The sequence below is a fragment of the Gorilla gorilla genome, chromosome 4, assembly GCF_029281585.2.
Source record: "Gorilla gorilla gorilla isolate KB3781 chromosome 4, NHGRI_mGorGor1-v2.1_pri, whole genome shotgun sequence".
In the NCBI taxonomy this organism is placed as follows: Eukaryota; Metazoa; Chordata; class Mammalia; order Primates; family Hominidae; genus Gorilla; species Gorilla gorilla.
In genome coordinates, this window is record NC_073228.2 from 183,924,222 (window position 1) to 183,950,454 (window position 26,233).

General features: G+C 42.8%; 1 protein-coding gene across 3 annotated transcripts in view; it reads right to left on the reverse strand.

The window, feature by feature from the left end:
• Window positions 1–26,233, reverse strand: part of RNF130 (ring finger protein 130) — a 159,261-nt gene that overhangs the window by 38,271 nt on the left and 94,757 nt on the right. Inside the window, exons 6-9 of one of the 3 annotated variants that reach the window (XM_031010869.3) lie at window positions 21,993–22,089; window positions 18,382–18,586; window positions 15,041–15,134; window positions 7,341–7,530 (exon numbers count right to left, since the gene is read on the reverse strand). In XM_031010869.3, coding sequence (XP_030866729.1) covers window positions 7,515–7,530; window positions 15,041–15,134; window positions 18,382–18,586; window positions 21,993–22,089 — 412 coding nt within the window. In that variant the 3' untranslated portion in view covers window positions 7,341–7,514. Of the gene's footprint in view, window positions 1–7,340; window positions 7,531–15,040; window positions 15,135–18,381; window positions 18,587–21,992; window positions 22,090–26,233 lie in introns of those variants that run through there. The other 2 variants (XM_031010871.3, XM_031010870.3) reach the window with 2 other exon arrangements.

The window sequence follows — 26,233 nt, forward strand, 5'->3', positions numbered from 1 at the left end:
AGTTTTCTTCACTTGTAAAACAGAAAACCAACTATATCTTCTCTCATTCAGATATTGCAAAGATTAAAACGGTTATACATGTGAACAACTCAGTATGCTACCTGGCACACCCTAAAGTGATCAGGAGCCCCTGGCAATAGTTAACAGTTTCTTCCTGCCCAGCTTCATGGCAGACCTGGAATGGTGGTCTCTGTTTCACCGGGACTCTATTCTTTGTTCTGTTTGTTGCTCTTGGCCTGGTGCATTGGCTCATGCCTGTAATCCCAGCACTCTGGGAGGCTGAGGCGAGCAGATCACCTGAGGTCAGGAGTTTGAGACAAGCCTAGCCAACATGGTGAAACCCCCGTCTCTACTAAAAATACAAAAATTAGCCAGGCATGGTGGCAGGCGCCTGTAATCCCAGCTACTCAGGAGGCTGAGGCAGAAGAATTGCTTGAACCCAGGAGGTGGAGGTCGCAGTGAGCCGAGATCAGGCCACTGCATTCCAGCCTGGACGACAGATAGAGTGAGACTCTGTCTCAAAAAGAGAGAGAGAGAGAAAAAAAGAGTCTTGATAAGGAACTTGGCATAACCAAATAATTTGGAAGATAAAAAGTCAAGGAAGCTTCAGGATCTTTTCCCAATTATTTTTAAAGTCTAAAGTGACAACCTAGCTAGCCAATGAGAAATGTGATTTAATGGACTTATCAGGCTAAGACTGCCTTAAGCTGCTGGGTAGAATCAGGGGCACTTGCTTTCCCGTGGAGGGTCTTCAGGTGACATTCTTATCAACTTCTGACCAACCTGGCCAATGCTTCCTTGGAATAATTTTTTTTGTTTGAGATGGAGTCTCGCTCTGTCACCCAGGCTGGAATGCAACAGTACCATCTCAGCTCACTGCAACCTCTGCCTCCCGGGTTCAAGCGATTCTCCTGCCTCAGCCTCCCGAGTAGCTGGGATTACAGGCATGTGCCACCACGCCCGGCTAATTTTTGTATTTTTAGTAGAGACGGGGTTTCGCCATGTTGGCCAGGCTGATCTCGAACTCCTGACCTCAGGTGATCTGCCCGCCTTGGCCTCCCAAAGTTGCAGGGATTACAGGCATGAGCCACCGTGCCCAGACAATTTTTTTTTTTAAGACAAGGTCTTGCTGTGATGCCCAGGCTGGAGTGCAGTGTTGCAACCATAGCTCACTATATCCTTGAACTCTCGGGCTCAAGTAATCTTCCTGCCTCCTGAGTAGCTAGGGCTTATAAGAACAAGCCACCATGTCCAGCTAATTTTTAATTTTTTTGTAGAGATGGGGTCTTGCTATGTTGCCCAGGCTGAAAATACTCTAGAAAAATACTTTTAAAAAGAAAGAAAAAACAAAGACAAAACAACCTGTCTCTTGCATTACAAAAGTTTGTCCAAGGGTTTAAAACTCTGAAATACCAGATTAAATTTTAATCTCAAATTTTTTAAATAGTAAACAAAAATTATTCAACTTTATACATTGCTTCTATTTGTAAATCTGACTTCTTAGTTGTGTGAAATTAAATAACTCAAACTTAAAGCTGTTGTAACTTTAAGTTATCCTGAGACTTCAGAGGAATGTGGCTCTGCAGCCTGAATCGCATGGCACGCAGCTGCAACTTCTGCCTTTCAGAAATGCTGTAAATAATTAAGACCAGAGATGAGACCCCTCAGATCACCGCCCCTCCTCAAGGAGCAATCTGTAATCAATCGGATCACTGTAACATACTCACTAGTCTCACATGGAAAATGGTATAATCTTGCTAAAACTTCTGTCTCTGCCTATATGATACTTTAACTTCTCCAGAGTGCAACACTGACCCCATTTGTTTGAAGCTGTTTTCCTGGGTGGCCATCCTCCAGCTCTGTGCTTGAGCAAACTCTATACTTAATGATATTTTCTGAATCTCATTATTTAAGGTTGACAGTTGATAGCATCAGGCTTATTAAATAATTTTTTTTTTCTTGAGATAGAGTCTCACTCCGTCCTGGGTGATGGAGTGAAATGGCATGATCTCAGCTCACTGCAACCTCTACCTCCAGGGTTCAAGCAATAGACTCTCCTGCCTCAGCCTCCCAAGTAGCTGGAATTATAGGCACCTGCCACCACGCCTGGCTAATTTTTGTATTTTTAGTAGAGATGGGGTTTTGCCATGTTGGTCAGGCTGGTATCAAATCCCTGGGCTCAAGTGATCCACTTGCCTCAGCCTCCCAAAGTGTTGGGATTACAGGTGTGAGCCACCCCACCCGGCCTAAATAACTGCATTTTGATACTAATTGTATTTCTGGTTTTAGGAACAAAAATACATGTTTAAGGTGCAAATGCATGCACATGTGCACACAAAATATACCTTCATGGTTACTGAGACCATGATTAAATTATGAAAAATTAATAATGTCTGTTAAATTTCAAAGTCACAAACAGGTTCAAATTTCAAAGGCAGATGACAAATGTTCCCTAAGACTGATGGGAAGTCCCAATCTATTAATTCACTCATTTCGCTTCTTAGCTCTTAACAAAAATTCTCTATCTGGCCTTGAACAGCATCTATTTTTTTGAAGTCTTAATACTATGACTTGAAATAATGTGAGAAGAAAGCACATTAAGTTAGTAGAAAGAGTAACACTGTCATTAAAAGTCCTACACCTCCTGATGTACTTCAGCATCTTCTGATGACTGCTGATGAAGGAAAATAATGAATCACCGTTAAATAAGGAGAGAAGGAAAGAAAAAGGAAGAATTGCTTTGATCTCCACTGAGATGAAACCAGGTGGGGAGGAACTATACCATGAATCTACGAAATACCACCAGAGGAAAAAACTTTTTACTGAGGAAGCTATCAATACAAGAGAGTCCACTCTAGAAAATAAGGCCAAACATGCTCGGCTGAACTCTGGCATTCTGAGTTGGCTGGAGTTGGTTCAGAGGAGGGCCACTGAACCAGGGAATCTCAATGGATAGAGGTGTATGAATAACCAGTGCAGCTTTAAAACATTCTTCAACCCCGTATGCACCTAACAACAAAGCCCCAAACTACATGAAGCAAAACAGACAGAATAAAAGGGAGAAACATAATTCAACAACACTAGAGATAACAATACTCACTTTCAACAAATTCTAGAACTACAGAGAAGAAAAACAAGGTAAGATTTGAGCAACACGATTAACTAGACCACCCAACAGACGTCTACAGAACAGTCTGTCCAACAAGAGCAGAAGAGGTTTTTTTTTTTTTTTTTTTTGAGATGGAGTCTCGCTTTGTCGCCCAGGCTGGAGTGCAGTGGCGCAATCTCGGCTCATTGCAAACTCCGCCTCCCGGGTTCACGCTATTCTCCTGCCTCAGCCTCCCGAGTAGCTGGGACTACAGGCGCCCGCCACCATGCCCAGCTAATTTTTTGTATTTTTAGTAGAGACGGGGTTTCACCGTGTTGGCCAGGATGGTCTCGATCAGAATATGCACATTCTTAAGTGCACATGGAACATTCTCCAGGATAGACCATGTTAGGTCATAAGAGAAGCCTTAATAAATTTATGATTGAAATCATACAAAGTATGTTCTCCAACCAATAACTGAATTTAGAATGAAATTGGAAATCTACAACAGAAGGAAATTTGTGAAATTTATGAACACATAGGATTCAAACAACATACTCCTAAATAACCAATGGGCCAAAGAAGAAATAACAGGGGGAAACCAGAGATGAAATAAAAGCCACAACAATATCAAAATTTACAAATGGGTGAAGTAGGACTCAGAGGGAAATTTATAGCTATAAACAACTACACTAAATAAAAAAGACCTCAAATCATAACCTCATCTTCCACCTTAAAAAAGAAAAAAACTAAACCTAAACCAAGTAGAAGAAATAAAATAATAAAGATTTGAGTAAGGCCAGATGTGGTGGCTCAAGCCTGTAATCTTACCACTTTGGGAGCCTGAGGTAGGAGGATTGTTGGAGCCAGGGAGTTCAAGGCTGCAGCGAGCTGAGATTGTGCCACTGCACTCCAGCCTGGGTGACAGAGCGAGACATCTCAAAAACAAAACAAAAAAACAAGATTTGAGTAAAAATTAATGAAATAGAGAATAGAAGAGAGGAAAATCAATAAAACAAAAAGGGATAAATTCCTAGAAAGATACAAATGACTCAAACTGTCTCAACTATAAATAAAAAACCTGAATAGGCCTCTAAGTGAGGAGATAATGAGTTGGTAATCAAAAAACTTCCTACAAAGAAAAGTCCAGGACCAGATGGCTTCCAAATATCTAAAGAAGAATTAACACAATTCTTCTTAAGATCTCCCAAAAAACAGAAGAGGAAAGAACACTTCATAATTGTTTATATGATGCCAGCACTACAATAATACCAAGGTCAGATAAGGACACGATAAGAATTAATTACATACCAATATCCCTTATAAATATAGATGCAAAAATCCTCAGCAAAATACTAACAAACTAAATCCAGCAAATATAAAAAGGATTGTACATTATGACCAAGTGGGATTTGTCCCACGATTGGTTCAATGTAAGAAAATCAATGTAATGCACCATATTCATAGGATAGAATAGAATAAAGGGCAAACTCACACGATCATCTCAATAGACACAAAGCTTCCGACAGAATCAAAAACTATTTCAGATAAAAACGTTCAATAAGCTAGAAATAGAAGGTAACTTTCTCAACTTGATAAAGGGTATCTAATCTATAGTCTTAATAGCTAACTCCATCATCAGTGGTGACAGATGGAAAGGTTTTCCCTACGAGATCACAACAACACATGGATGTCTGTTTGCACCATTTCTATTCAACAATCTACTATTTGAGGTTCTAGCCAGAACAATTAAGCATGAGGATAAAATAAATAAGCATCCAGATTGGAAAGGAAGAAGAAAAATGATCTCTATGTACAGATGACATGATCTTGTAGACAGAAAAGCCCAAGGAATCCACAAAAAAATATGAGAACTAATAAATGAGTTCAGCAATGTTGTAGGATAAAAGATCAATGTAGAAAAATTAATCATAGTTCTACAGAAATTAAACATGTGGAACGATATCCCATGCTCATGAGTTGGAAGACAATATTGTTGAGACAGCAATGCTAACTAAAATGATCTACATATGCAGTGCAATCCCTATAAAAATCGTAGCTTTTTTTTTTTTTTTTTTTTTTTTTTTTTTTACAGAGATTGAGAAGTTGATTCTAAAATTAATGCAAGGGACCCTGAATAAAGAAAACAAACCTGGAAAAGAACAAAGTTTGAGAACTCACACTTCCCAATTTCAAAACTTACTATGAAACCAATGGAAGAATTCAGAGTCCAGACATAAACTCATATGTCATACTCAATTGATTTTTGACAAGGGTGCCAAGACCATTTAATGGAGGAAAAAAGTCTCTTAAACAAATGGCACTGGGAAAACTGAATATCCACATGCAAAAGAATGAAGGTAACACCCCTACCTTACACCGTATACAAACATTAACTCAAAATGGATCATCAAAGATCTAAAAGTTAAGAGCAAAGACTATATTGTTCTTAGAAGTCTTTGCGACCTTAAATTAGGTAATACTTTCTTAGACATCTAAAGTACAATCAACCAAAGGAAAAAATAAACATATTCAACTTCACCTAAATTTAAAACTTTGTGCTTTGAAAGACACTACCAAGAAAGTGAATAGTTTAGAGAATGTGAGAAAATATTTGCAAATCACCTATCTGATAAAGGCCTAGTATCTAGAACATACAAAGAACTCTTACAACAAAAAACAGTCCAATTTAAAAATGGGTAAAGCACCGGGATAGACATTTCTCCAAAGAAAATAGAAAATGGCCAAAAAGCACATGAAAAGATGCTTTGCATCTTCAGTCACTAGGGTAATGCATGTTAAAAACATGAGACAACTCCTTCACACCCACTATGACATCTATAAGAAAAAAGACAGGCAGTCACTGGTGTTATGGAGGTTGTGAAGAAATTGCAACCTGCATACTCTCTTGGTGAGAATGCAAAATGGTGCAGTTGCTTTGAAGAACATTTTGGCAGCTTCTCAAGAAGTTAAACATAGAGTTATAACATAATCCAGCAATTGCACTCCTAGGGACATATCAAAGAGAACTGAAAATATATGTTCAGGCCAAAATTTGTACATGAATGTTCATAGCAACATTCATAACAGCCCAACAGTGGAAACAAGTCAAGCGTCCATCAGCAGAACAAAATGTGGTACATCTATACTATGGAGTGTTACTCAGCCACACAAAGAAGTACTGACACATGCTACAACATGTATGAACCGTGAACACATGCTAAGTCAAAGAAGCCAGACACAAAAGGCCACATATTATATGGTTCTATTTACATGAAATGCCCAGAACAGGCAAATCCATAGAAACAATGAGTAGATTTCCAGGTTTCCAGGGCTGGCAGGGGTGAGTAGTTACTGAGTATGAGGTTTTTTTACGGGGTGATGAAAATGTTCTGGAATTTGATAGTGGTGATGGTTGCACAACTGTGTGACTATACTAAAACTACTGAAATACACACTTTAAACGGGTAATTTTACGGTATGTGAATTACATTTTGATTGCAAAAACCCTTTCAGCCCCCTACTGATTTGAGCATGACTACTGGAGTGAACCCGTTTTCAATAGGAATATGTTCTCACTCCTCAGGTAAGCTGAGGTAGAAGATTAAGAATTCACTGCTGCAAACATTTACAAATACTGAAAAGCCTTCAAGCATATAATTCGATGTAACAAAGTATTTTGAAATTCTCCTCATCAGTAAAGCAAAAGTATTTTACCGGCACATGTAAAATCGCTCTCACCTACTTTTTTGAGTTTGCTGTTTTTACAAGAATACAAAGTAGGTAATAATTTATTACTAATTAGATGTGGTTTGGAAAATCATTTTGACACTCATTCCTTCATTCCACAAATATTTATTGAGCACTTACTATGTGCAAAGCACTCTGCTGGGTGCAGGGGCACAGTGGGGAGCAAATGTTACAAGTCCCTGCTGCTGGGGGTGCTGCAGCTCTGGTGGAGGCTGATCAACCACAGAGAAGAAATTATCACAGAGTGAATGTCCCCCTTGAAGAATGAGTAAATCAACTGACCACCCTAAGCGGCATCACCAGCAGGACGTCCCCGCTCTTGCGCCCTATGTGGGTAGGAGCCAATGTGAAGACACCAATAGTAAGTGTCAATCCCTGTTCCTCTCACGGGAGCCAGGAGCACATTCTGTCTCTGAAACACAAACAAATGCAATCTGGGTCTGCGAGCTTCAAATCAGCCCTCAAAACACAGGTCTGGTTAATAAGACTCAACAGCACAGACTTTTTATTTTATTATTTATTTCTTTTAATACAAAGCTTTGGCATTAGCAATTTTATGAAAAAATAAAATGTACTAAAAATAAATGCTTGTGTGGCATGATTGGTAAATGATGCACAAAAATAGGTTCTTTTTTCCTTCAAGGCAAAATCAGTCAGAAAGCAGGTTTTTTCTTCTTCAAAACCATTCTACCCTATGGAATAAAAGGAAAAAAGAGGTCATAAATTAGTTAAAGAGTAGTCAAATGTTTAAAATAACAGAGAAGTGACCCTAACTGAAGGGTGGCCTGGCTGTCCCCAGCTAGTTCCCAACCCCTCTGGTAAGGCCAGGAAGCCATTAAGTGTTTTCCCAAAATCAGCAGTTTCAGATCTGCAGTTGACTGACTCATCCATCTTAGAGGTGCTTTAATACGCCCAAAAGGATGAAGGAAAAGGTCAGGCCCATGGCATGTTGTTTAAATACACAGGGACAATTATCATACAATTTACAATTTTTCCTGGTTTAAACACATGTTCTGAATGCTGAGGGTGCTGAAATCTGTAGCTGTTGTCTTTAAAAAATGCTCCTCTTACCTCTCAAACAAGAATGTCCTCACTTATTTTGAAGTGATAGGGATGTATGGCTGTCTCACAGGAATCCTCCAGACCTTGTGTGTGTTTCTGTCCTTGTATCAGGTGTAAAAAGAGCCTATGACCTTTTGACAAGCCCCTGCGCTGCCCGAGCTCCTGCTGCCCTCTCTGCAGCCCTGTGCTGTGGGGCTGCCCTGGCTTTCTGATGCCTTGGATTCCTGCTCATTTCCAGGGTCCCCAAATCAAGCTGTTAGCGTTGATCTTTTTCTTTCTGCTGAGCTCCAGATCTCTGCTTCAAACCATATAAGCTTTGGTTATTACACAACTCTCTAGCAACTCCTGATTTCAGCTCCTGCTCGCCACCCTGACTTGCTCCTTCAACTCCCTATTTTTACCTAATCTATCTTCCTGCCTCCATGCCCTACCACAGCAAGCAACTTCGCAGCCACTAGGAATATCTCTCTGCTGAAAGGCCTTAGAGCCCATTACCAGCTCTTTACAAGAATCAAGTCCAAAATCTGTCTCCTGCCTACCGCCACCACCACCTACAGCAGACACACCAAACCACACAACTCGCTGATCCTGCTCTGTGCGGTCCTCACTGTGTGCCCTAATTATGCCCAGGCTGGTTCCTAAGTCACTCTTCCATGCAGCCTTTTCACCTCCCCCAAAGGTAAAGCGGCAGCTCCGCAGGCATGACCCAGAAGGGCCTTTGCGTACTCCCTCACTCTCCAGCCACATCAGTACGCACATGAGGGCATAGCCCTGAGCTCCGGCGGGGCCAGACCAGGTCTCCACTACCTTCAGCACTGCGAGTCCCGTGCTTGGCACAAGCCCGGGAGCCTACTTGGGAAACAGCATCTCAATGAATGAGGGGGTGTTGTCAACTTTTTTGAAAAACCTCTGGTATAAAGGATATTCACAACTTCACATCAAGTTCTGTACCTTATTATTTCTTGTAGATCCTATTTAAGGTAACACATTTTCTAATATTTCCTCAGAAAAACTGGATATTAGATATAAAGAATTTTTAGGGGTAATTAAGTTTTTAAATCTACTTTATCTTGTTGCCTCTTAAAGAAATTATAGGCTGGGCCTGGTGGCTCACGCCTGTAATCCCAGCACTTTGGGAGGCTGAGGTGGGTGGATCACCTGAGGTCAGGAGTTTGAGACCAGCCTGGCCCACATGGCAAAACCCCGTCTCTACTAAAAATGCAAAAATTAGCCAGGGGTGCTGGCAGGCGCCTCTAGTCCCAGCTACTCGGGAAGCTGAGACAGAAGAACTGCTTGAACCTGGGAGGCAGAAGTTGCAGTGAGCCGAGATCCCACCACTGTACTCCAGCCTGGGTGAGAGAGCGAGACCCTGTCTCAAATAAATAAATAAAATAAAGCAAAATAATAACCACTGCCAAAGAGAGCAGAGAAGTGCAAGTTCCCACTGCCTTTAATACTCATGTTGCAACTGCATTTTTAGGAAACCAAATTTGTCTCCTTCAACCACATTATTTGGCACTATCCTCCTCTCTGAAGCAGTCAAATGCAAGCAGTTTAAAGGAAAAGGTTGGAACCAGAGGTGCTGGGTTTGAATTCCAGTGGCCTTCTTCCTATGGCATCCCTCCAGAGTCGCTCAATCCCTCGAAGCCCTACTTTATTCTTTTGTGTACATATATCTCACACTCAGATTGGCTACAAGGAGAATAAATACCAAGAGAAAGAAAAGGATCCACTATCCAGCAATACACCTCAAACAGAGGTTAATTTTAAATCTTTTCTGGAATTGTTACAAGACGGGCTGTGTGAGCAAAAGGTTATCAGGTTGAGAACTAAAAATTCAAAATTCTTTAGACAAGTGTTTCTCAAAACTAAAGCATACAACCTATTAATGGTTTATACAATTAATTTAGGAGTTAACGACTAATATTAACAACAAGGCACAGGATTGACTACATCAGAGAATACTGCATGCAGTCAGGGAAGTGTGTGAAATTTGTTTCAGTTACACATGGGAGTACTGGGTCACAACACAAAATGTATCTCTTACAGTAGGAGATGGTTTTTAGAAAGTCTGAAAAACACTGCTTTTGATATTTAAGGTTCTAAAAGAGGTAACTGAAAGAGAACCCAACACCTCTCCTCGGCCTCTGATCCCTCCTAGGAACAGTTCAAGAGGGACCCTCAGCACAGGACGCATCTTAGAGCCTTCTACCTGACCTGAGGTCGGCCTGTGAACAGCTCTATCCTGTAGCTTCTGTCTGAAGAATCAGGTCCTGGTGCAGGCTCGCTAGCTTTCGAAGTGTCCCGTGTTTTGGACAGACAATTTTAACTACTGCAAAGTTGTTTCTTTCTTTTTTTTTGAGACAGAGTTTCACTCTGGTCACCCAGGCTGGAGTGCAATGGGGCGATCTCGGCTCACTGCAACCTTCGCCTCCCAGGTTCAAGTGATTCTCCTGCCTCAGCCTTAGCTGGGATTACAGGTACCTGCCACCACACCCAGCTAATTTTCATATTTTTAGTAGAGATGGGGCTTCACCGTGTTGGCTAGGCTTGTCTTGAACTCCTGACCTCAGGTGATCTGCCCGCCTCAGCCTCCCAAAGTGCTGGGATTATAGGCGTTAGCTACCATGCCAGGCCACAAAGTTCTTTCTTATATCAAGTGGAAATCTGCCTCACTGTAGATACCGCCAGAGCTCCAGAAATACAGAGTAAGCATCACTCTGTATGCACTGGTTAGTCAACATGAGGCTCTTTTGAGTATTAAACCAGGCAATACGGGTAAAAGAGACCAGTGCAGGACTAAGATCTTGGTAGGCATTCAATAAACAGTAGTTATTCTCATCTTTGTTATTCTCATCTTTAAGAGTCCTTCAAACACCTGGAAACAGCTCTCATCTTACCCGGTCCCCTCTCTTCCAAACCAAGCATCCCCAAGACATCAAATAATTAAATTTTCAGACCCTTTTATGCTGAGTGTGCTAGTTTCTCAATATTCCTCTTAAAAAGAGTACTGAGCACTCAAGCCTGTAATCCCAGCACTTTGGGAGGCCGAGACAGGTGGATCACAAGGTCAGGAGTTCAAGACCAGCCTGGCCAAGATAGTGATACCCCATCTCTACTAAAAATACAAAAAAATTAGCCAGGCGTGGTGGCGGGTGCCTGTAATCCCAGCTACTCAGAAGACTGAGGCAGATAATTGCTTGAACCCGGGAGGTGGAGGTTGTGGTGAGCTGAGATGGCGCCACTGTACTCCAGTCTGGGTAACAGAGCGAGACTCCGTCTCAAAAAAAAAAAAAAAAAAAAAAAAGAGTACTGAGCAAAATAATTCAGAAATACTGAGAGTAAAATAGAAACATCATTCTTTTTGTAGAAATAAAGGAGTTTATATATATAAATTTCTACTACTACACTAAGAGGAGGAAGATCACTGGGAGCTTCCTGGTGGACCTGCTACAAGAAGCCAGGGCTTCCTGATCTCAGGTCATGCCACTGGATCATTTGCTCTAGTTATTTCGTCACCTTTACCACTTCAGATTCATTTCCTCATGCCAAGATTTTTTTGAATCTTGAATAATGAGCTACCGTTCTCTGCAAATCTTAGAACATGATTTCTATGAGTCAGAATCCAGCAACGGGAAAAGGGCTCTAGGGGATACCTAGTCACGCCCCCCACTAAACTTAAAATCTCTACTACACATTTGTATATGTTCCTCAAATAAAAATAATAAAAATATTTATTTTTCTTATTTTGAGGGAAAACTAGAGTGATACAAATTTCAGTTGGTAAATGTTGACATTCCACAAGGTTTATATGAATAGCCAAGTAGAGCAGAAGACCTCTTTTGGGAATTGAAATTCAGTAACCTCGCTTACCTAGGTACTAAGAAACCGAGGTGTGAGAAGCCAATATGTAAATATATTTACCTTGCATTTATTCACTTCTTTGACTACTATCCTGTTTATATTTGCAAAGTTTCAAAATTTACCAGATCTGTTTGCAGTGTTAAAAAAATTTAATGTATAATCAGTCACAGTACTAAATAAATAGTATTTCATCATGACAGAAGGGCAGTGACTCCAAACACATGGGCTTTTTGATGGACTTCTGATTGAAGCCAACAGCACCAAGCCCTTGGTAAATGCACCGAGCATGGTGAGGAAGGGATGGGGGCTTGCACCCCTTGTGGGGATCCTCCTTGTGTAGTTAGCAACCCACCCATGACAGGGGGCCCTAGATCACCTGGGTCCCACACACTGCCCTTACATCTTGCCCACAGGGTTTCAACAGTGAGCAGACAGGGTCAAGGACTTGCTTGAACAGTACTATACAAGAACAGTGACCAGTAACACTGCCAGAAAGGTACACTATTCTAGTAGGTATATGCATAGAGGTGGAGTTTAGTATCAATTTTCGGACAGTCATTAAAATGCCAAGAGATGAAATCTATTTATATATGACTATCTTACAAATGGATGAGGTTACCCAGAAAATTAAGCCAGGGCAATTAAGGTGAAAAAAAAAATCTTATTTTGGTTGTAAGTTTATTGGTAGATAAAGGCAAAAACAGAAATAAAATAGATGTTGAAAAATTCATTAATAATGAATAATTACAAATTTATTTGCTAAAATAAACTTTTCTCTGGAATAAAATCAGTAGGAATTTTTCATCGATATTTTTGAGAAAAAGACATTGGGTAAGAGTACTATTATCTTTCCTATCATCTGCCACAATAAAAACTGCCTTTAAAAAGATTAAGTAATTCATGCTTACTGTTAAAAAAAAAAAACACAACACATAAAAGCACAAATTGAAGAAGACGTTGCCCCAGATTCTAAAGTAAGATAATCACCATTCACATTCTGGTGACCATCCTTGCTTGTATCCACATGTGTGCATACACAACATGCACGCACACACACACTCTCTCCATTTTTCTCTCTAAATGGGATCATGAATATTGTCCTTCAGTGGTTTTGACTGAAGGCACAGAAATAATAACCAAATGAGCAACTGTGAAATCAACCCTCTACAGCTGCTAATGGGAGAAGGGTTGAACTAAGTAAGGCATGGATCTAAGATCCATGACTTAGATTCTGAGTCATGCAGGTATTTAGGCATGGAACTAAAATATTACGGCCCAGATACTATGATTTCTAATAGGTAACATTTCTACTGAGCACTCTCATTTTAATCTGATGCATGAACTGAACATCAGACAGATTCTGAGTGGCAGTCAGGTGACTATTAAACTACCCAATAATTCTCGAGAAGTGCCTAGTGTAATTATTTGCTTGTACTGGTTATCACTCATTTGTGAACTTTTTAAGAAGTAGGCTTGTATTACTATCTTGCCTGATGGGTTAGCATGGGAATAAGCAAAAGAGGTGGCTGTGGGTGAAATAAGTGTTTCCCTCTAAACTCAGGTTTGAATCACAGCTACTCACAGAGCTACTATGGTACTGTGTCCTATTTCACGGAAGAAATTAAATTCACTTCCCAGACAATAAAGGCAGATGGTCATCTGAATCACACAACTTCAATGGCACTGCAGTGGCATTGGCTTGGCTAACATTTATTGAGCACTTCTTATGTACCAGGCACTGTGCTAAGCATTTTATAGGCTGATTCTCATAACAACCCTGCGATATGGTCCTAGCATTATCTGTTTATGAATGACTACAAGGAGCTTCAAACAAATATAACTGCCCAGGTCTTACAACTGAAAAACGGAGGAGCTGAGAGTCAAATCCAGGTGTGTGTGACCTAGAGTCTAAGGAATTAGGTGCGCCATGCTGAAGGAAAACTGCCTGGGTGGCCAACAGCAGCAGCTAGTGGTTCACCTGCTGGATGAGGTGCGGTGCTCCTCTGAAGGCTGGGGAATGCCACCCGACCCTGACATCCGTGAGCCTCAACATGTACGGCTCACAGATGCCAGCGGGCACTTCTTCCAAGTATCTAGCCCAGATGAGGTTAGATCGAATAACACATGCCACTGCAAGGGGAGACCACTTGCCCATTGTTTCTATAGACGTCAATTATAGTTTCTATAGCCAGACAATGGGCAGCCAATTAAATCAACTGCATGAGGTAATAAGTTTGGTTATTACTCATCAATTAAAGTATCAGGACGTAATTGAATATGGAGATCACGTGAATTCCACCCATACCAACCTAGGTTCAAATTTGGGCAGGACCCCAGGGTTGCTTTCATCTCTAATTAGTTTTCATGAATATTGGTAAAAGAAAGGACTGAACAATATCCTCAGTAAATGTCCAAAATTTAGAATAAAACAAAACAAAGCAAAAATAAAAAAACCCTTTCTATACCTTATCCCTATGGAAAGCTACTCTTGGAACAGCATTGGATCAAAATGGACCGTAATAGTCATCTAGCCCAATCCTCCATCCTCTGAAGACACCTCACTACAGCACCCCTGACAAGTGACATCCAGCCTCTGCCTGCATTCCCAGTCCTGAGCATGCCCTACAGCAAACCATCCCGCCACTAACCAACCTCACCGACAAGACGTCCTTCCTTTTACCGAGGTGAAGCCTGCCGTCATGGAAGCCTGCTCTTTGGTCGCCATTTTGCCCATGGAGATAGCGCTTAGACTTATTTTCTCTTCCTCCTCACAGCTGTCCTAACATCTGGAAACAGCGGGTCTTTTAAACTGCTTCTTTCCTGCAGGCCAAGTACCCAAGGCACTGGTCCTGACCACAGGCACGGCCGCCGGGGCTTCCCCAGAAGCTAGCCATGCCAGGCTCCAGATGTGTGTGATGAACGCAAAGTGGGCTCTTCCCATCAGCGATGAGGATGCTGACAGCCTTTTACACTCTAAGACTATACTGCTCCTTTGCCACTTGAGTTACACTGCTGATTCATTCTAAGCCTGTGGCTAATGAAAACCTCTGGATCTTTTCTCAAACGGGCTGCTTTTGTTGAATAAGGTGAATTCCCAATCTGTGTTACCGACTAAAAATATATACTCATGAAATAAAGTATTTTGCTAGATACGATCCCATCAGGATCCGTATGAAACTGGTAGAAAGCCAGTTCTCACCACCTTCATGAAAACTGCTCCATGTGTTTTCCTGGGATCATCTGGCACATGCAATCCAAAAACAATTTGTTACTTACTCATTAGCATTCAAGCTAGCTGTGGCTCTGATGATCATGTAGCAGAGTGTGAGGGCACTGAGGAGGCCAAAACTGGCAATAATAAACCATTCTTCTGTTGACAAAGGAAAGGGAGGAAATCACTCTGGGGAGAAGGTTTAAGTCAAATCGATGCCAACATTTCCCTCAAATGCAACGAAGCAGACGTCAACGGAGGTGTAAGCCAAGATTGGCCCAAGGAAGTGAAGCAGGAGGTTTGCCAGAGAGCTACTAACTGGAGAAGGTTAGTGGAAGTACTGGTGACAGCTGCAAGGGAGAAAGGAAAGCAGGGCCCAACCATTTCTTCCATTTAGGTCCTGAGGTCTGTGAGGAGTGTAGCCACCAAGAAGTGTGCGGTGAAAAGATGTATATAAAATTGCACATGGACATAGATTTTTTTCATTGTTAATGTAAATGACAGTAAAGTAGACTAAGTATATTTACAACCTTCTTTCCTTCTTCATTCTGTCATTTCTGCGGGGCTTTCATTCTTAGTCAAAGGCTGAGGAGCACAGAGCAGCGGTTCTCCAGGTCCTGTGGGTGCTCCCAGCCATCTGCGAGCCGGCCTCCCATGGCATCCATGGCTACATTCTTCTCTCTTATGCATGGGCTTACTTAGGATATTTACGTAAAAAGGACATCTCACTGGTGTCTCAAGAAAGTAGAAACTACTCTTTCCAACCCCTGCCGAGGAGCAGCACTGGCTGTCCAGGCTGTGACAAGCACAAGTAGGAGGGGCGGGCGACTGACCGGGTACTTGACCACCACAGAGCTGAAAACCTCTGGTGCTTACAACAATAAGGATGTTTACTAGACTGTCTCTCTCTCTCCATCCAGATATTCTCCTTTACCTTTTCAGAGCCTATGTTGTCAAGGTAACATTTTAAAAACAGTATTTATTGAGAACCTCTAAAACAACCTAAGAACCAATCTGACTTGCTAAAAAGTCTTAACTATAAAATATTTCTTCGAGTACACACTGACTAGGGCTGTTTTAACAAAATGTTATACAATAAAATTACCTACATATGTGCAAGAAGGCCGAGAGAACTCTTTACACGTGGACTGCCAAATGTTTTATGCACAAGCTGTATATAGCATGTGTGTTTCTCAATCTGGGTTCCACAAATCCTAACCCTGCATGCAGAATTGTGTGTGCATAGGCATTTTTCTAGAAAAACATACTTTTGTTAGATTTTAAAGGTGGTGACTTTCAAAAGGTCACGCAGCACTGCTCCTGGGGACTTCCGGTCCGGAGAGTGCTCTATGAGCATTTCTCTGCCCACCTTAGCTTGTGTTATTAAAATGCTTGGTAAACCCCTACCTTTTAGACACCAGTGCAGCCACTGCCTCTCAAATTACAAACTTCCTCATCAGTAGATTGAAGCTTTTTATTTAATCAGCATGAACATTCAAGAACACATATAAAACCCACCATTTTTACCTGTAATGTTTTAGGTTAGGGAAAATGTATATGGCATTTAAAAAAATCAAGAGCCGAATGTCATCATCATCAAGGAACTTAACACAGTATCCTCTTTTTTCTTCTTGGAGACTTTTATATATGATATGCAGACTACCTTGTAGAACTTCGTCACATCTATGCTTCCAAATTCTGAGTCTACCATCCCATATTTGCATGTCTTTGTGTGTGTGTGTGTGTGATTGCAGTTTTAAAAACTAGTAACAAAAGGAAGTAAACACCATCATAAAACACCCAATATGCTGGTGGCATTTCCACAGTGCCCCCCTGCAGCCGGCCTGGCTACCTCTGCCCCCAGTGCCTACTTAGCACAGTGCCTGGCACACAGTGGGTGCCAGCGGGATGCATTGTGGTTGCTACGGTGCCCAGGGCTTCGGAGGGAAAGCAGAGGTAGCTGTGGTTTAGTTCAATCACATGGATTTTATTTATTAACATCATGTGCAAATTCTGCTAAAGGTGATTAATTTGGTACATGAAATAACTTTTTTTCATCAAAGCATAAGATTTTGAAAGGACATTTCTACATAAAATGTAACGGGATCAGTACTTAATGTAGTAAGTAGTAGGTGCTCAATAAATGTTTGATCAATGAAGGACCTGAAAAACTCACTAATAAACCAACAACCTTTGTGTCCTTTATTACTACTCAATCAAGTTTTAAAACTGTAGACCATAAAACCTCAACGCCAAAGTAAGAAAACCATGAAATGCTATTAAACAAATCGAGAGATGGTGAGAAATGAGCCAAACTACACTCAAAGCACAGTTTTCCCTATTGCATAGCTGAATGAAGCCTCCCTGAGTTTACACAGGTGACAGAATACAACCTGGGCAATCATTTTCTAATAATAATGTCTGGTTGGTTAAAAACATGAATACTTTGATTGAACAGACCACACGAGTCTTAACATGTGAGGAGAAACATTTTGTAACAGTGTCATCCATTTCACTGACTCCCAGACTGGAGAAGGGTCCCACGAGCCTCAGGGCGTGACGCGCTAGGCAAGCAGCAGCAGGTGCTGGGAAAGGCAACAGCAGAGCAGCGACCAGGAAGATGGGTGAAAGGTTGTTAGACGAAAGTAACATGTAGAGAATGGAAGTGAAGAGAAGAGCTGGCTTGTTGAGGGCTGAATGTCTATGATGCCTACACGCACGCTGTCAGCTCACTCACACCGTCCTGAGGCACCGCCATCAATACACTCAGCATTTCTTTCCTGCTAGTCGACAGTGCAATGTGAAGACGTTCATAACTAGCTCATGGTATTTTTTTTTCAGGCAGATTGTCCTTTGGCTTTTCTCCTACCTCATGTACAATTACACCAAAGAGTTAAGTGCCAAGAGACCAAACTTCCATAAAAAACGTAAAATAAAGTGCGCAACAGGCTATGTTCCAAGAACTGTGAATTTTTAGGTTCAAGTTCTAGATGAGTTTCCCACTAAGTAGCCTGTAGCCCCGGAGGTGGAGAGCACGAGCGCTCACAGCATACAACACACCAGCAATACTGCTGGGGGCCTGTGTCACCTTCCAACATCTCCCTTTAAATGCCTGTTTGTAATGCAATGATTTCAAAACAAGGTTTATAAAACAGCGACTAAGACAGACCTCTGAACAGCTACTCATCAAATGCAGCTATTCCTATTACTTATACACAAACACACCAGCTACTTATCATAAATAAAGTTTCATTCTTCCAAATACCTGTTTTAACAGCAACACACATCACTTTCTTGGTTACAGTCTGTGTTGCAGGCTGAGGCGAGTGCCTTGACTCTCCTGATGGTCCCGAATGCCCACACAGGCAGCCACATGCCCTGTGCCTGAGCGGAGGCCCCCACTTACTTGTTACTGCAATGTTGATTTCTCCTGTTCTCGGAGTGAGCTCCCCATCCTGAGGAAGAGGCGAGATCCCCGAAGTTCGAAGTGGCTCAAGGCCGAGGGAGTTGTCGCCGGCGAGGTCGCCGAGGGCTGATCTTCGGTTAACAGCTTGGGTTCTGGTGAGCCTTTCCATATCGAATGCTACGTTATCAGTACATGGCAAATTCGGCTGCAAAATATTTCCAGGTTAAAAATAATTGTAAGGAAAACACAACCTTTCATAAGATTCTAAAAAAGATTCTAAACTTTGATGCCCTGTTGCAAAGACCTTACCAGGTTCTTTTCCTGTGATGTCCTCTCATTCATCTGCCCACCTACCTACTCCTTCTTCTCTCACCCTAAGAGTTTTTCTTCAAAAGGCACAGAGATCTCCTCTCAGAAATGTTACAAAGGAAAACTAAAATTCATTGCAGATCAGAGAAGACTGGTCATGGCCCACAGGCACAGGGAGTCGTAATCATTAACATAAAGATAGCAAACATCCAGTTTAAAAGAGTAAACTATTACTTTGCTTCATGGTAAATGTCCATGTTGAAGAATCCCAGGTAATAGAAAACACCTCTTTCATCCTACTAACTTCTCTAAAAGCCCCATTTATCTGGTAGTCAGTTTTTAAGTATCGTCTGCCTTTAAACACAAGAAAAGCATAAAACCAAGAATAGGTCAAAGTTGAAAAGACTTTTGAACTGTAAGAAAATGATCTGTTTCAAAACCTAAGCACCTAATCCTGAGGGAGAGGTATAGAGCTGCTTGGGGCCAAAGTCTACCAATTAAAAAGTGAGCACCAGAAGTCTTCCGTTGTAACAATGTGGCTATTCGTTTACCTAACAACCTTTGGTTCTCTCAGCGCGCAGCAGCAGGCAGCACGTGAGAAGCACAGCTGGGAGGGGTGGTTGTGAGAAGTTTCTATGTTTATAGAGAGAAGTTTCAGCCAACCAAACCTGGAACTAATGGCTTCCTGGGCAAAAGAACTGTTTCAGGTCATCTCAAAGCCTTATTTAAAACAGCAAAAGACAGTGTACTAAGTGATGCTTAGACTCACACCCAGTTAGAAGAGGTTTTTTTATGTTCATTACATTTAAGGATCCAATGATAACCTGCAATACATTTTAGGAGGATTTTTGTTATAAACAGAGGAGAAAAGTATTAGCACTTAATATACTTAACAAACAGGCTGGGCACAGTGGCTCACGCCTGTAATCCCAGCACTTTGGGAGGCCGAGGCGGGCGGATCACGAGGTCAGGAGATCGAGACCATCCTGGCTAACACAGTGAAACCCCGTCTCTACTAACAATACAAAACATTAGGCGGGCGTGGTGGCGGGTGCCTGTACTCCTAGCTACTCAGGAGGCTGAGGCAGGAGAATGGCATGAACCCAGGAGGTGGAGCTTGCGGTGAGCCGAGATTGCGCCACTGCACTCCAGCCTGGGCGACAGAGCAAGACTGTCTCAAAACAAACAAACAAACAAAGAAGAAGGCGGCTAGCGGTAACAACAGAGGGTAAGTTACTGTTTTTCAAGTTTCTACACTGTTGGCCGGGCACGGTGGCTCATGCCTGTAATCCCGGCACTGTGGGAGGCCGAGGTGGGCAGATCACTTGAGGTCAGGAGTTTGAGACCAGCCTGGCCAACATGGGGAAACCCCATCTCTATTAAAAACACAAAAATTAGCCAGGTGTGGTGGCAGGTGCCTGCAATCCCAGCTACAAGGGAGGCTGAGGCATGAGAACTGCTTGAACCTGGGAGGTGGAGGTTGCAGTGAGCTAAGATCGCACCACTGCACTCCAGCCTGGGTGACAAAGGGAGACTCTGTCTCAAAAAAAAAAAAAAAAAAAAAAAGAGAAAGAAAGAAAGTTTCTACACTGTGCTAGGCATCATGGCAGATGCTCTATGTTAGACCAGTCTGAAATGGGGGTGAGTTTGCTCCCTGGGGGACATCTGGCAATGCCTGGAGACATTTCTGACTGTGCGGCTGCGGTGCCGTGCTACTAGCATTTAGGTGCTGCTGAACGGTCTACGATGCACAGGACAGCCCCCACAAGAAGGGATTGTCCAGTCCATGGTGTCAGTAATGCCCGATACTTTGAGAAATCCCATCACTACTGACATGATCTCTGGAGACAAAGGACAAATGGGGCATCACTGCCCAACTGTATACACTGAAACTGTTTGACAGTATATTTAAAATAAGATTACTTCGATCTTCTTTGGGTTGCAAGCTAAAATGAGTTCATCTGTTGGATCAAACTAAACTTTTTGTTCCATAAGGAGATCATTCTTTCGTTCTTTTTTGAGACCAGAAACTATGTTATTTTCCAATAAAAAGCATAACCCTGGATATACATGCTTCTCTTAAGCAAGGGCAAACGAAGGTCCTTGGTTACTCAAGTCAGTGTTGACCTGGCACCTGCCACAGCTGGACTCTGGCACGCCTGGCGAAAGCCCCTGCCAGGCTGTGGTTGTCAACAGTTCTCCTTGGGCTCCAGTCACTGCCTGCCTTCTCTGCTTGCAACTTACCAACCCTCAAGAGATCAAAGTCAAACTTCAGGCTAAAGAACATAAGCAATGACATCGTTTTATATTATGCCAAGCACAGAGGAGTTTACGACTGGAACAGAGTCAACAGCATACAGCCTACCTTCTAAAGGTAGGTACTGGAATGAAGAAAAATCATGTCCTTCTTTCTTTCTTCATCCCATACTCATCGACCAACAGAAGCACCCTTTTAAAAGTGGACCATGCCAGGTGTGGTGACTCACGCCTGTAATCCCAGCACTTTGGGAGGCTGAGGCAGGAGGATCACTTGAGGCCAGGAGTTGAGACCCGCCTGAACATCTTGTCTCTTCAAAACATAAAAAAGTGGCCAGGCACGGTGGCTCACGCCTGTAACCCCAGCACTTTGGGAGGCAGAGGCGGGTGGATCACCTGAGGTCAGGAGTTGGAGACCAGCCTGGACAACATGGTGAAACCCTGTCTCTACTAAAAATACAAAAAATTAGCCGGGGGTGGTGGCGGGCACCTGCAATCCCAGCTACTCAGAAGGCTGAGGCAGGAGAATCGCTTGAACCTGGGAGGCGGAGGTTGCAGTGAGCCAAGATCGTGCCATTGTACTCCAGCTTGGGCAACAAGAGCAAAACTCCCTCTCAAAAAAACAAAAACAAAAACAAAAAAGTTAGCCAGGCATGGCGGTGTATGCCTGTAGTCCCAGCTACTCAGAAGGTGAGGTGGGAGGACTGCTTGAGCCCAGGAGTTCGAGGTTACAGTAAGCTATGATTGCACCACTACACTCCAGCTTGGGCCACAGAGTGAATCCTTGTCTCTTAAATTTAAAAAAAGAAAAAAAAAGGCCTAGTAGAGTTATTTACCTTCTCTTCCAGGAGTTCTCTGAGATGGGTTAGACTTCTTAGTAATCTGGTAAAAAGGTCCTGTTGGGCTTACATGGTTACACGGCAAATACAGCCAGTGTTTTCTTGTGTGTCTTAGTCATGCCTCCTATTATGCCAATTATGTTATATTGTATTACACATACATATAATAATATACAAAAGTGGTAACAAATAAAATAGGAAACATACCACAATTCCCAGGGCCTTCAATATATTAAGTTTGCACATAGGACAGGTACAATGTTCACTAAGCCAGGGATCCACGCAGGATTTGTGGAAAACATGCCTATAAAATAATGGAGAGTTATGTCACAAGTTATATACCGAGAAACTTATTAGGCCAAAATGGAAAGAAAGGGAATTTTTAGTTAAGTCTGTTTTTCCCCCTTTCAGGACATATTTTAAGCCCCAAGAGACAAATATTGGGAATTTATTAAAATACAACTTGCAGAAAATCTCCTGAGCCCAACCTCATATGTACAACACTGTGTAAGAACTGCTAAGTAGGATTTGGTTGTTTGGGCCTTTTATTTTACCAAATTCCAAAAAGGACTAATGGAAACTTAGAAAATTTATTAAGAATGAAAATAATCACACCTTATAAACCAGTTATGCTTTCTACAATAGCTAACATAGAAAAATGGAGTTTTAAAAAGATACTAAATCATGGCTAAGTGAAGAGTTCTCTGTATAGTGATTAGTTTTATGGCACCCTGTTTGAACGTCATTTAAAATATCATTTTTAAAAACTTCTAAGCAACTTATGTTGAATGTTTATAAAAGCTACAGGGAAGCTGAAACTATTTTAAGGGGTAAACTGTGCCTAGATTCAAGTAACACTCAGCAATTTTCAGCTGAAATGTTAACAGAGGAGGATGGGAGATTTTCTCTCTTATTCAGGCAAGTAGAAAGTCACAGTCTTGTGACTGGAAATAAGTCAGTCATACAGGGTTTTGCATTCTTAAAAAAAGGAACTTGTGCCCTCCAGAAGAGCTGCAGAAATTACTTCTCAAGCTCTAGCACCCGGCCCAGCAGCCTTCTGAAGCCCTAGAGTCCTGGCCAAATAGGGAGAAGGTGGGTGCCAGGACAGACGTTCAGGGCAGCTTTGGAAGAAACACTAATCTGAGTTTGAGATAAGATAAAAGAAATTTTTGTTTGTTTGTTTTTGAGATGGAGTCTCGCTCTGTCACCCAGGCTGGAGTGCAGTCGTGCAATCTCTGCTCACTGCAAGCTCCGCCTCCCGGGTTCATACCATTCTCCTGCCTTAGCCTCACAAGCAGCTGGGACTACAGGCGCCCGCTACCACGCCCAGCCAATTTTTTGTATTTTTAGTAGAGACGGGGTTTCACTGTGTTAGCCAGGATGGTCTCGATCTCCTGACCTCGTGATCCGCCCGCCTCGGCCTCCCAAAGTGCTGGGATGACAGGCGTGAGCCACCACACCCGGCCAAGATAAAAGAAATTTTTAAGTAAGATGCCAAATTGAATCATGGTATATACCTTTACAACTTTGTCAATTTCTAAGTTAATGTTATTTACAGCTGTTTAAAAATGCAGTTTTGATTTATAAAAAGAGGTCTAGAGAACTGTTTCTACTGGGATCTGGAACAAACATTCATGCTTACAACTTTGGCCTGAACAATATACACACACGTCTGCCTATCACTGTTTGATGGCCTTATACTCACTTCTTTGGGGACAAGAGTAAAGATCTTGAAGAATGAATTTATCAATCTAGTCTTAAATTCACAGACAATGAAATAACCAGAATCATCACCCCTGAAGGCATTTATTTAAACCTTAAAGCTTTTACTTAAGGGCTGGAAACCCACCAATCCATAGGTAAGCCCCAGATACATTCAGTACACCTAAGGCGTTATGCCTTGTTACTCGTAGCCTGTGTGTGTGGAGTGGTTCCTTACTCCAGGGTGTCCCCAGGGCCAGCTGGACTTTCCAGCAGGGGTCAAGTGCACTAATGCTGCCTACTGACCAACAAAGACCACAACAGGCTTCTTAACCCTTTTGGGGGATACAAACTCCCTTAGATCTGATAGAAGTTATAGAACCTCCCTCTGAAAAGTCACAGGGACGCAAATGCCTAGTACCTTGCATACATTTTCAGGAGGAGTACGGACCTATGCACTGGGTTAGCGCTAGGATGGGGTGGCCGGGAAGGTGCTGCAGGTCAGGCCTACACAGGGTAGATGATGGGACTTGGCTGACTGACAGGTAATGGAAGACATATGATGCTGTGACCTCTGATCAAGGCTCTGGTGCAGGAATGGGAGGCATCCCGCTGGGGGTCGGGGGAGGCCTAGGTGCCGTGACTTCTGATCAGGGCTCTGGTGCAGGAGTGAGGTATCCAGATGAGGGTGGGGGGTGGCTGGGCTTGCTGAACTGTTGGTGGAGACCTGGTAAAGCCGCAGCACCACCTGGGGGGATGGAGGTGTGGCTCTGGTGCTCCCTACTGGGGCCAGATTTTGCTTTTCCCTTTTCTTATTGTTCTGTCTTTCTTTTCTCTTACTATCCAGAAAGAACCAAATGGTATAATCCTCATATTTCATTTTTAAAGCTGCATGAGTGCAGTGTTCTCTGCCTGTTTCTTTAACCTGAAATTAGTTATAAGTATGTTTGGGTTCTTGAGTAACTGTTTCCTTCTAGGATTATTGATATAAAAGAAGTGCCCACCCCTCTGTTTTACTAAACAATTAAAAATTTCTCCTCTAGGCTGTGGGGTACTATGAAGAAAAACAAAAAAGACCAACTGGTTCTCTGGTGACAAATTTAGAAAACCTCCCTTCCTCAGCTAAATGAAAATCGGAAATATTTTTGGTCTTTAAAAAAAAGTTCCTTTGGGCTCTCCATCCACCCCATCCCTCTCTTACTCCTGACCCTACCTCTGAGCACTGAACACCCTTCCCTGCTGTCTTTCCAAATTCCCCGCTAGTCCAGCTTCTGTGCAACTCACCCAGAGATCTTCAGTCTCAAATTCCCATGGCACATCCCTCGCTTCCACAAAGCTGGGTGGCTGTTCTCTTCACCCATGGCCCTCCTCTCCTTCCTGTCTCTTCTGTGATCTCCACAGGCAGCTGCTGTGAACACGGCACCTTTTTCCCCTCATCACCCATTGTCTAACCCTCCTGCTAGTCTCTTCAGTGCAACTTTCACTGAACTCACTGTGGCCTTTTCTTCCCTTCTAGGCAAAGTTCTGCTACAACAGTCTGGTGCTCGGCAAACCACCTTTCTGCTGTGCAGAGGTCTCAGCTAAGGACTGGGCCAGGGGTGTTTAATCTAGCTTGGGAAGTGTCTGGAGCAGTCAATGCAACACAGCATGTGGGCCAAGGCTGAGCACCTGCAGGGCCATCACACGGGCAGAGTGGCCCCGCCACCTGGCCATTCCCGCACGCCTGACCACGCCCACCCTCACTATGGCTGTGGGCTCTCATTATGGAAGGTGCTCCATGGACACCCAGGAGGCCTCAGAAAGAGGCACCTGGGGCAAGTGGGGCCTTGAAAAGAAGTTCCCCACTCACGTGATAAAAACACACATAAATAAAAAACAGGCCCGCCACACACAGGGTGGGTGGTGCATCGGGACGGAAAGCAGGTAACATGTGGACAGTGAAACATGAAAAGCACAAGCATACCGAACGTCAACAAAGTCCTTTATTTCTATGAGAAATACTTGGGGATACAGAACGAGAAACAAGTAGAACACGAAAGGAACAAACCCAGCAATCATGAAATTCAGCGCCCTCCCCTTTCCTATGTCCCACACATGCCATGAACTAGACTGAGCAGAAGAGTGCTGCGGGAGGGGAGGCCTCTATATTGAAGGTGAGTTGCTCTCACAGCTCTGCAGCCTCTTGGTGCCGTGTAAGAACCTGGCAAATATAAAAGGATGCAGGATTATTAAAGGTCCCAGACAAGAACTCTCTTCTGCTAGCTGGGGCTGGCAGCAGTCACTGTCTCTACGGACCCTCGGCTGCAGTGGAGCCTCAGATATCGGCAGCGGCCGGCCCCCCGCTTTAGCTCCTGAAGTGGCATGGAAACATACGTTCATCCACGCGGCAACTCCACTTCTGAAAACGTACTTCTAACGACTACACACTCCGATGGCCAACCTTTAAGAGGTCTAAATAAGACGAGGTGACGGTTCCTCAGTTGCTAAGACCTGCGGGCTAACATCCAAAGGAGAATCAGCCGTGATCACTGAGCCGAGGAGGAGGCCCGTCCGCCGTGCCAACTGCCATCTGTCCACAGTAAATAGTGCGACAGAAGAGGAAAAGGAAAGGTCACGTGGCAAGAAGCAGGCAATCCACGAGCGGCTCGACAGCTCTGGATAGAAAGTCCTAGCTGAGCCTGTGAATCGTTAAGGAAAGATGGACACGAGGGTGTCCAGGCCCATCTCCCTCCCTCACGGAAGGAAGA